Here is a 12292-nt window from a genome sequence, read left to right as displayed (position 1 = left end):
GCTGTCATTATAGTTCTTTATTTGATGTTTTATGCTAATGAAATGGCTGAATAATGCAAAGTAAGCTGAGGATCTATCCTTCAGTATCTATCTTTATTAAAGTGATTCAGATAACCTTTCAGATTTAACATCAGAAGTCTTGATTCTGAGCTCTTGTCTGTATAGCTCTTAAATGCTATTGACATGAATTGAATGACTCATGATTTTGATTAACATAAATGAAATTATAATCATGCCCCATCTCAGTTAAATTATGGCCGAGGCAAGTATAATATTATTAAGCCGATTCTTCCCCACATGGAGACGTTGTCATTGGTGAGGAAAGATTCTACCAGAGAGCCAACTGTAGAACAGTTCTGAGCATAAGTCTTCATCTAACATTGAGCAGCCTTCAACAGTTGGTATCACACATGCAGACACACAACAAACACACAGTATTTTTCAGTCAAGGCAGACTAGCTCTCAGAATGTTTAAGGAAGCTCTGAATCCAGAATGGAAAGGAAAGTAAAACCAACCAACAGCAAAACCATGAAAATGCAAGCCATAATGCATTATTAATAAAATTACATTTTAACAAATGTTCATTTGTTCTCTAGATGCTTCATTGAAGGTTATGGAAAGCTCTGGACAATGGTAACAGGCGTGGAAACTATGTCTTAGGATAACTCTTTGAAGTGCTTGACTGTGATTTAAAAGAAGAGACATTTTCTAGCAGAAACATCATAAGACCTTATTTTCTCTGGCAGTGTTCTTATGTCAAAAGCTACTGACACAGTCAAGTATTTTCTATTTCTGCTCAGAATATGCATCTGAGTTACCAGTCCCACAGTGGCGTCTAATTATAATGGGGAGGATTAACAGTGTGCAGAGAAGGGACAGGAAAATGGTCACCAGGAAGTAAGGGAAAAATCATGTCCAAACATATTAAATGAATTATTATACATTATTTGTATTGTTAAGTAGAAACAGTTAACCACATTTTCAGTGGTAGCTACGTTATATCCTTAATTATATCCTCACTTGTTAACTCACATTTGTTAATCTAATATTTGCAGTCCTTTTCTAAATACATTAATCAGTATCATGAAGATGTTTGGCACTATGTCTTATATTGTTGTGGCGGTGATAGAATCATGTTGCAGAGAGATCTCTGGTAAATGCTGAAGACAGTCATTTGCTATTGTGCTGATGCCAGGACAGTACTGAACTCTGATGGACTGAGACCAGCTGTTGTGATAATACCAGCTGCTTTGATTACAGATAGATGTGTGTAAGTGTAACTTTTTGAATAACTGGGTTTAAAAGAAGCACATGAAATTATAGAACTAGTGAAGATTCTGCCTAGGGTATCATTTCTGTATGTGAGAATATAATCTAGGACTTCTGTTTGTTTGTTTTGTTTTGTTTTACTAAAACAAGGATGAAATACTTTTTATTTTCTTGAGATATATTCAACATTTAACATTTTTTTTCCTATGAAGTTACCAAGCGAATAGGATAAGAAAACACCCTTTTCTCCAAAGTATGAATGCGAATTCTTTAAAGTGCTCCTTTGTTTGTGTCAAAATTCTGTAGACTTTCTATGAAGAGCCAGATTTTTTTCACCGCATGGCACTTTTTGTAATTACCTCTGGAAATAATGCAGTGAAATCAGAATTCTCTCCTCACATGGGTAGGACTGTTTTATACCCATTTTGTGCTCACTTTGCACAGCTATAAATGACTACACAAGGTGCAAGGCAAAGGAGAATCAAACTCAGAGTATACTCTAAATGGATCTGGATGTCACTTCTGCCCTGTCATCCTATCTACAAGGTGTGAATGAACCAAGGATTTTTCATCTCCTAAGAGGCTTTTAGAATGGAGGATTGTCTGGGCTAACTGCCAATCTGTGTATTAAGCCGCTGATACAAGGAAACAATATGGCAACTTGTAAAATAAGGTAGCAAGAGAATATTACAGAATTGTTAGCACTTTCAACGTACCAAATACTCTGATGTGAAAAATGTCCTTTCAGTCACTTTAATACCTTCTACCTTAAAAAGTTCTTCCCTTTTTGCTATTCTCACTATTTTTTTTTAAAGAAGGTACATTATATTTTAAAATAGTTATGTAGAATCAATAATACCATGAAAGATGTGATAATTATTATTTTTTTTCCAGATGTTGTTGAGAAGCTTATCCATTTTATAGGTAAAGTTAAAAAAAAAATAAATCTTTCCAGTGTATAAATGAGAAGATTCAGAATGTATCGGCTTTACAGGGGAGATTAATTTTAGCAGCAAAGTGTATATATATTGTCAGTGATCCATCACTACCTAATTGTTACTTAATTAATTCCTTCTTCTACATGATGTGATTTCAATGCACGGAGCTTAACAGAACATTCATGCGCCAATTCCTCAGTAGCTAACCTTTTAAAACCTTTGTGATTGTACTGCTAAATTAGCTGAAGTGGGAAATTAAAGAGTATGAAGAAGCTAAGAGAGAGCTCACAGTGGATAAAAGGTGTAATTACTCTGACATGGAGCTCAGTGCTTAGCTAGTAAAATTTACTAAGGATCTAGTTTCACCAAGGGACGTGACTTTCTTAATAGAGTTTACTTACACACCGAGCAACTTAGCATTCCTCACCATTAATATAAATGACATGCTGGCTGGGTTGGAAAGGCAATTTGTTCTTCACTCTGAGAAATACGACAGCAGTTTTTATTGGCTGCAACTTAAATCAAGATTTTTTTGTAGAGCCTTATCGTACACAGATGTATGATAATGGTAAATCAGTGAAAATACTGGTTTTCTTTTCATCATTGACTTACGAGCAATATGTTCTCATTCATACCATTACATTCTAAGTAAATAAATATATATATGTTACATACTTGTAACATACTTGAGAATTTACTTTTTTTTAGACTGAAGACCAGCTGGAAATGTCCTGAGGCCATGGTCTAGTGGTCTGAGCTTGGGACTGGGAGCCAGAAACTCCTGAGCTCTAATCCCGGCTCTGACAGTGACTTCCTCTGTGGCCTTGGGTAAGTCACTGAACCTCTCTGCCTCAGTTTACCCAGCAGTAAAAATAAGATTAACAATCCTTAGCTACTTATCTTAGTGAATTTGGAGATTTGAATTAATATTTTAAGAGCTTTAGAAATTCAGTTTTTCTTAAAAATGAAAGTACTGTTATTTATGTTCTTACTGGTGATATTCATGTTTTTGTTAGATACTCATATAACTGGCTTTACTGTACTTAGCTTCACTGATGTTCCAGCTCTGAGTGTTTCTAAATGTGCATTCAACATCTCCACAGCTCAGCTGATTGTATTTGGTTAAGCTGTTTTTGGAAGTTTGTTGACATCTCACCAGTTGTAATTCTGTTTCATTCTAGAACATAATACTCACCAAATAAGCTTTCAGAAAGCACTGAAATTAGAGCAGTGGGATGATGCAAGCATCCATGTTATGCCAAATTAGGTTTCTCTCTTTCGCTCTGATGGTCAACTTACAAAACAGATGCATAAGACCTCACTTGTCAGGAGGTCATCTTCCAAGTTCTCACACTGTTCTAATTATAAGCAGGGACACTACATACAGACCGAAATTAGAGAGGCTATTTTTTCAGGAATCTGTTTTATCCCTTCATCCCACTCCAGTGAAAGTTTTTAGAAACAAGAAGGAAGTAATGAATCTGAATTTTCTGTCATTCATGTCAAAGACTGTGGGGGAATCAGAATCTTGGGTTAACTTTAATAATCCTGGCTTCAAAGTCCATATACGTGCATCATAGGCAGTAGCAGTGTCTTCTCTTTTGTCTTTTCTTCAGTTGTGGAGAATCAAAATCATTTGAGTTGGAAGGGGTCTTGTAAGATCAGAATCTGAAAGTCCCCCGAGGGTCTGAGGGAACAGGGGGTGTCATGTGCATGTGTATCCAGTTTGATGTGCTTTTTGAGCAGATGGCCATGTTGCAAGAGGAAATCACTAGGCAGAGAAGTATCCAGTAATCAGAGAGAGAGACTGATGCATGATATTGTGCAGTTACACAGGCAGACCAAAAGCCCTGTCTGAAGTTCCTGGAAGAGGACGAAGATAAACAAGCTTCCAGCCCTGAGGAGATAGATGGCAAAACACACAAGGTGAAGAGACTGTATGCTCCTCCCTGCTTGGAGCAGAAAGAGGAGCCTCCTTCTTGACACTGAAATGTCCATAAGCAACAGGTGTGAAGCTCTGGGGATATAAAGAGAAAAAGGTCCGGATAATGATTCAGACCTGAAAAGGCACAACTGCAGTAAGACTGCCCAAACAAGGATACAAGTCAGATCCATTGCTTCCAAAAAAAGGCAGTGTCTTAATCACTGGGGGGTACTGAGGCAGTCAGTTGCTGCCTGAATAATCTCTCTAGAGAGATTGCTGCCTGCTCAGGGTCTGTATTCAAGACATCAGGAAGAGGCTAATGGGTATGATAAAACTATTATCTGTTCCTTCTCTTTCAAGATTGGTCACAAGAGACTGCAACTAGGACACTACAGAATATTTTAAAAGATTTTATGTCTCTTGGGAAGATGTTGTAGGGATTAGAAGCACACAGAATCACAGAATTGTAGGGATTGGAAGGGACCTCCAGAGATCATCGAGTCCAACCCCCCTGCCAAAGCAGGTTCCCTACAGCAGGTCGCACAGGTAGGCATCCAGGCAGGTCTTGAACATCTCCAGAGAAAGAGACTCCACCACCTCCCTGGGCAGCCTGTTCCAGTGCTCCGTCACCTCACTGTAAAGAAGTTCTTGTGCACATTTGTGCGGAACTTCCTATGCTGCAGTTTCCGGCCGTTTCCCCTTGTCCTGTGTCCACTCACCACTGAAAAGAGTCCATCCTCGCCATTCTGCCCCCCACACCTTAGATATTTATAGACCTGGATCAGGTCCCCTCTCAGTCTTCTTTTCTCAAGGCTGAACAGACCCAGTTCACTCAGCCTTTCTTCATAGGGGAGATGCTCCAGGCCCTTCACCATCTTTGTGGCTCTCTGCTGGACTCTTTCCAAGAGATCCCTGTCTTTTTTGTACTGGGGAGCCTAGGTAGTGTTCTTGATCCTGCTGGTTGGAGACTGGGATCCAGGCAGAAGGAGGAGAACAGATCAGTTAAATGAATGGCTTCATGGCTAGTGTTATTCTCAGGGCTTTTGTTATTATTATGACCTGGAATACAGTTTTGAGAGACTGGACACATCGACATTAGATGGGATACAACTAATCAGGATATGTGGCCTGGGAAGAATATAAGGATGCCATCTGAATGTGTAGAGATGGGATCAGGAAAGCCAAGGCACAGATGAAACTGAACTTGGCAAAGAATGTGAAAAATAACAAGAAAGGATTCTACAAGTACACTGGTTCAAAAATGAACCAAGAGTTTACCCCCTTCTGATAAATGAAAAGGGAGAAGTGGCTTCAAAAGACATGGAGAATACTGAGGCACTCGGTGAGTTCTTTGCCTCAGTCTTTCCTGGTAGTCAGGCTTCCTAAATGTTTAGGCAGGAGTCTAGGAAGCAAAAATCCCTCCCATTGTAACAGTAAAGCAAGTCCAAGACCTCCTGATAAGAGAATGTATACAAGTCTATGGGGTCAGATGATATGCATCCCATGGACCTGAAGGAGCTGGGTGAATTGATTGCCAAGGTACTCTCCATCATGTCTGAGAAATCAAGACTGTCAGAGAAAGTCCTTTGTGATGGGGAAAAAGGAAAATATTGCTCCCATTTTTAAGAAAGGGAGAAAGGAATACCCAGGGAACTACAGACAGTTGAGCCTCACTTCTGTGCCAGCGAAAATCATTGAAAAGATCATCCTCAGAAGCTATACCAAGGCACATGGGAGAAGAGGATGTGATCCAAGGCAATCAGAATGGCTTCACCAAGAACATATCATGCCTGATGTTAGTGACCTTCTAAGATAGAATGATAAATTTGGTGGACAGAGGAAGGCCAATTAATGTCTACCTGGTCTTGTGCAAGTCCATTGATATGGTCTCACACCTTATCTTTTTTCTAAATTAGAGTGATATGGATCTGAAGGGTGGGCTGTTTGGTGGGTAAAGAGTTAGTTGAATGGTCACAGCCAGAGAGTTGTGGTCAGTGGCTCTATGTCTAGGTGGAGACCAGTCAAAAGCTGTGTCCTACAGGGAACCCTTGGGATCAGTTCTCTTCAGCACCTTTATCATCAACATGGACAGTGAGGTCAAGTGTACCCTCAGCAAGTTTGTTAAACTTGCTTGAAATGAAAAAAGAGGAGAATTACTTAAATGTTAGGAGCAAAACTCAGAGTATGGTGGGGCACTGGAACGGATTGCCCAGAGAAGTTGTGAATATCCCATCCTCAGAGGTGTTAAAAGACTAGGCAGCCTGATTTAGTTGTTGGCAACCACCCTAGGGCCATACCACCATCTTCCTCTGAAGTTGTGAGCTGACATCATAAAATAGAAGGGATTACTTTCAGAGAAGCCCTCATAAAATATGCAATATGGGTAATTTATACAAGTGATAAAACTTCTTTTATTTTGTAATTAAATCATATAACAAGGCAACAAAATCATAAAACCAGTGGGATATTTGACTTTTTTTTTTTTTTTTGTTAAACTAATAAATCAGTCTGGTTTGATGGTGGTGGTTGTAATGTGTAGTGAGCTCTCTAGGTGTTTGTCAGAGCTTTTTGATGAAATTTTATTCTTCCTGTGCTTCATCCTAGAAAGCAGGTGTTCACATACATACGTACTGCCAAACTGATGACATGAATAAGATGTGACTGTGAAGTGAGGGATATTTCTCTCCAGTAAGGGAGGCTTACAAAAGTCTGGTAGAGACTCAATCAAATTATGGATTGCAACTCTATTCATTCCATTTGAAAATCTGCATGTAGTGTATTTATGCTGACTGAAAATGGAGTCACAAAAACAAAAAAGATTATTTGTTTGCAGTCTTGAAAGTTGTTCTCAAATTCCAGTTTTTTGCTGTTTGCAGGACTGTGTTTCAGCTTATCTTTAAAAATCCATAAACTTATTTGCCATAATTTGAGCTGGCACTGCAACCTGTGACCTGGTTTCAGCTCAGATGGAGTTACTAGCATACCAATGTTTGGTTGGTACTGAGAGGCTGGGCTGTTCGCAAGAAGAGCCACCATGATGGGGCAGGGCAGGGGGTGGCTTCAGTGTGACCTGTTCCTGCAGGCGTGAAGACGGCAAATTCTAGGCATCTGAGTATTAAAGTATATGCAAAGCTTTAAAAATTGTATTTCAATGAATACCTACGTTTCTACGTGGGTCTTGATCTACAAAAAAAAAAGAAAAACTCTTGAAATTATTTTCATGTCCATTAACTTTGCAGTGCATCATGGTTAGGTTCATGGTTTAGTGGGCAATATTGGTGGCAGGCGGCCAGTTAGAAACATTTCCAAAAATTTTTATTAAATCACACAAAACAAGCTAAGATTTTTTGACTGAACAAAAAAAACAGTGAATATAGAAAATTAAATAGATGTGATAGCATAGCGCTTTCAATAATTTCTTTGACACATTATTTCCTAAAATCATATTTGAAAATAAATTCAGATAGTCCCGTCACATTAAAAACTGCCATTTCAACAAGAAACTGATGGAGGACCTGTGAACAGCACATAATAGCAGTTAACAGGAGCGTATTGATCTAGGTCGAGGTGGCTCAGAAAGTGAGAGATTTGTGAAAGGTCTAATTTGATTTTATTAAGAATGGTTTCAAAAGCATAAAAGATGTTAAGCCCTCAAGTGTTATTGAAAATCTGTGGAAGGTGGCACATAACAGACATTTCTGTTTTTCTATATTCCCCTGCACTATTTTCATTAAGTGTCAGGAACAGAGCTCCAGTCCTTAGTAGCAGTATGTCTGCACATAAGTTTCTTTATGTTGGGGGTAGACCTAAAGGATAGCCTTGTCTGTTTTTCAATCTAATTAACTCCTGTCTGTAAGACCTTGTTCTCACCTATTCCTTTTGTTCTCATGTATATATGTGTGTGCTATGGTGCTCAGGAAGGCAGTGCAGCTCAGAGTCGTGATAATGTTAGAGCCCTAGGTTTCAGTTTTTCATGCTTTCATTAGCGTCTCATTACATACCTGAGACCAGAATTGGAAGTGAGCAAGATTATCTGATGCTTGATCCAAATCAAACCAGGCAGTGAAGATGGTCAGTAAAATCAAAAGCAAAACCTAGGGAAATAAGACCTTTGCCTTTCAAATGACAGTAAAGATTCAAGGTAGCATAAACTAATCTCATTCTAGACTGCACTGGTATAATTCTCCCAGCCCATTCTGGCTTGTATGTGCCTGACCTCTCTGTTTGGGCAAGCAATAAGTGCTTGTGGAAATCGCTGGAGCACCCAAACAGAAATCTGTTTTTACTGGGTGAATTTGCAGCAATATCAACTCCCAAATACAGTCCTGCAGATTAATGCAGTTACAGAGCAGATTACCCAGAATAACCCAGAGACAGAAAAGTTTGAGTTATCATTGCCCTAAAGCTCTGGGTTGTGTCTTCCTTTATTTACACATCTCCAATGTCTATCTAGATTTTTTTTTTTTTTTTTCCCTCATTAATGCTATTCATATCCACTCACACTTAAAGAATTCTAGAGTTGCAGAGGTGCAAACGATGCATGTGAAGTACATCCTTCATATGAAATACATTGATGTATCCCATTTGAGGGAAAAAGATGCTTGAAAGCCCATGTTCTATGCTGTAGAGAATGATTTATTGTTCTAAAGTGAGGATTTTAAAGGTAGCCTCTCTACTACTATTCCCCATTTACATTAAAGTATATATAAACACACACATTACAGTTCAAAATTGGAATGCTGTTCATGTCTGAATAATGTGATGACGGGATGATTTCTGAAGAAATATTTAATTCTACTGATAGATGTTGGACAGCTTTAGGTACAATAAAAAAATATGGATTTCACATAAAAGTTAAGGATATTTCCTTACAGAAATAATTTTGGTAGCTAGAAGAGGACAAAGATGTTGCAATGGAGAGACTTGTAGAAACATAACTGAGACCTAGCTGGACGTGTGATAATACAGAAGAAAAGAACTTGCAAAGATCCAAGGAGTCATAAAAATATAGGGAGTGTTGGGGGCTCACTGTCATCAGTGAAAATAAAGTATTTAATCTCTGTGAGAAGCTAAGAAGGCTGAAATCTGCAGGGCTTAGGTGAGTTATAAATTTTGGAGGCCTGATGTGAATAATAACGAAAGCCCCAATTGTTGTGATACAGTTCATATTTGATGCATTTATGAAAGAAGAATGCAGGCCCAGTATGGTGTTTCCTTTAGGTCTGAGCACTGACTGATGATCATACTGCTGTTTTTGATTCACTGAATATGTGTAAGCCCTGAGAGAGGGACACGTCTCCCCTGGATATATTTTTGTGCTGAATTCAAAGTTGTTCTGATGACTTAAGTATGGCTTGAACACCAGTAGCAGATTAAGAGTTCCCTGGAACTCAGGCTTAATTTAGGTGCTGATATGCTCCTCTCAGATGGTGTTTGAGCTCAATTTGAGCCTAGATTTTTTTTTTAATTATTATTTTAATGTAGATACTTTCACTGGAAACTAAAATCTGACTAAATTAAAATTTAAATGGAACTTAAAGAAGGATCTCATTAGGATTGTCGGATAGCATAAAAACCCCTGAGCTAACATGTAGCTGATAATAGCTGCTGTGGATGTGTAGGTAAAATACATTGTGATATGCACAGGAAAATTCACAAAAGAATAATCAAACACATGTAGACTTGTCTGTGTAGAATTATATAAAACATGAAATTTGATGAGTTAACCAAACTGGTGGCTAAAGAGGGAGCCAGAGATGAAGCCAATAACAATTCGTGACTAATTCAAAACTGTAAAATCTTAGAGGGAGAGTAAGCATATAAACTGGCCTGCAGAGACAAAAGTATGGATACAGAAGGATTTAGAGAAAAAATAAACAAACAAACTGTTCAGTGTACTGAACTGTGGAATATTTTCTCCGAAATGAAAACTCTGAACTGTTTGGGCTGGCTTGAACAGAGTCTTGGGAAGCGTCTTGTATTGATAGGATATGAAATGCATTATCTGATTGGTCTTTACCAGTTCAAGCATTATAATTATATTTTTACATCCTTACAAAAGCCATAGTGAGATAATGCATAAACTATATGAGGGGAACTCTCACACTGTTCTGGGTCATCCATGAGATTTAATTTTTCTCAAAGAGATTTGTTGTTTGTTCAGGCAGACAGCACACTGGTTACAGAAACTTGTCACTGAATTGTGCTGTGGAGTAATGTTTCAGTTGCTTTTGTGTGACTGAAAGTGTATTGATAAGTGATGGGATTTATTTCAGTATTACGTCAGTCTTAACCATCTTGTAGCTAGATTTAAGCCTTTAATAAAATAAATCCACAATCACAATAAATTTGGACATGCAGCAGTGAATAATGAGAACAGTCAAGACTTTCAACAGTAAGTTGAGAATATTTATGTGAAATTACAGAAAGCAGAATGCACAATGATGTGGAAGATGTTTCCTTACAGCAGAACAAAATGGCCAACAGATTATTTTGAAATAAAGTGAGAATCAGTAAACCTCTTTATAGGGCAGTATCCTTGAAGGCTTTTGTTTTCTTATCTTCTTCCTTTCTGCATTTTTCTCTCTGTTTCTCCACGAAGTACTGAGAATCTCTTGGTGTATATTTTTCCCTACAGAACATTTTTTATAATTGTTAAAACAACAAAATAATTATGTACTCTGTGACATGGAAATAAAAAAAAATGTAGAAAGTAAATTTAAAAAATGATATTTAGTTCTTATAATAGTAAAAGTAGTTAAGGAAGTCTACTGAATCCTTTTCCCTTTACATAGTCCTCACAGGACTTGCATCACCCATATGAAGGACATGTAGACAAGTAGGATGAGATTGATTTGTGGTGTTTATGTTGTCTAATCACAGGTATATTTTAATGAAATATGGCATTTTACATACTTCTGAGGTAACTTTTTGTCATATATCTGAAGTGAGTCATACAGCTGAAAGTGCATTTAGTAACCTAGGTGATGCCTAGGGATTATACTACCTCAGATCAGCACAGAAGGAATTACTGTAGATGAGAACTGAGCAGAACTGCTCTCAGTGAAGGAGGAATATCTTCTGTCTCAAAAATCATTTAGAAGTCTAACGTGCAATTCTAGCATGGGAAATAAATTACTTGGCAATTTAGAGAGTTTCTCACTTTGACCACAAAACATGACATATCATAGAATCACAGAAGCATAGAACAACTTCAGTTGGAAAGGACCTCAAAGGTCATTTAGTTCATCTAGATATGCCTTGAGGGTACCACTGGTTACTGCCTTCCATCTGAACACAGAAGCATTGACTATGACCCTCTGGCAATGACTATCCAACCAAATCCTTATTCACTGAATAGTACGCCTTTCAAAATGATGTATTTCCAATTTAGAGATAAGAGCATGGTGAGGAACATATCACAGACCTTGCCGAAGCCAGGTAGATAACTCTGTCTACTGAAGCTATCACTGCATCATAGAAGGCCACCAGATTAGTCAGGCAATATCTTCCCCTGGTGAAGCCATGCTGGCTGTCTTGGATTACCTTCTCATCTTGTATGTGCCTTAATATATCTTCCAGGAAGATCTGTTACATGATATACCCAGGCATAAAAATGGGAGTGATGTTTCCCTTTTTCCAGTCGCTGTGGACTTCAAATTCGATGGAGAGTTGCTTGGCAACCATGTATCAACCAATTCCTTCAGGACCCTGAGATATATGTCATCCAGACTAGTACACATTTAATTTCAGCAGGTGGTCTTGAACTTGCTCTTTGCTTACAGCAGGAGGCATTTACTGCCCCAGCCCCTCCCTGAAGTTTCAGGGAGAGAGATGTAGAAAGCCTTTCCACGTCTGTTAAAGCAGTTCTCCCTTCTCACTTATCAGAGAGATACACTTTCCTCAGCCGATCTTCTCTTACCAATGTACCTGTAGAATCCCTTCTTGCTATTTTTTACATCCCTTCTCTGTTCCAATTCCATGTGTGCTCTGTCTGGGATTGGATTCGGCTCTGTCTGGGGCTTGGAATAGGACACCAATTATATGGTCAGATTTCTTTCTGAGAATTGAGAATTTTGAGTTGAATTCATCATTAGGCACAGTGTATCTGAGCCAAGGACATGAGCAAATATGCCCAGCTTTGCTATCCAAAGAAGTAGA

General features: G+C 38.3%; 1 protein-coding gene across 1 annotated transcript in view; it reads left to right on the top strand.

The window, feature by feature from the left end:
• The window catches only part of TAFA5 (TAFA chemokine like family member 5), a gene marked incomplete at both ends in the record, with an annotated part of 343285 nt that extends 342624 nt beyond the window's left edge, over positions 1 to 661 (top strand). Inside the window, one exon of the mRNA XM_079533670.1 lies at positions 598 to 661. Within this exon, the coding sequence (XP_079389796.1) occupies positions 598 to 661 (64 nt within the window). The remainder of the gene's footprint in view (positions 1 to 597) is intronic.
• Between the last annotated feature and the right edge of the window lie 11631 nt (positions 662 to 12292).

The sequence above is a fragment of the Tetrao urogallus genome (genome assembly GCF_951394365.1).
Source record: "Tetrao urogallus genome assembly, chromosome: 1".
In the NCBI taxonomy this organism is placed as follows: domain Eukaryota; kingdom Metazoa; phylum Chordata; class Aves; order Galliformes; family Phasianidae; genus Tetrao; species Tetrao urogallus.
The sequence above is the reverse complement of the archived record's forward strand: the minus strand, read 5'-3'. Positions and strand labels throughout refer to the sequence as shown.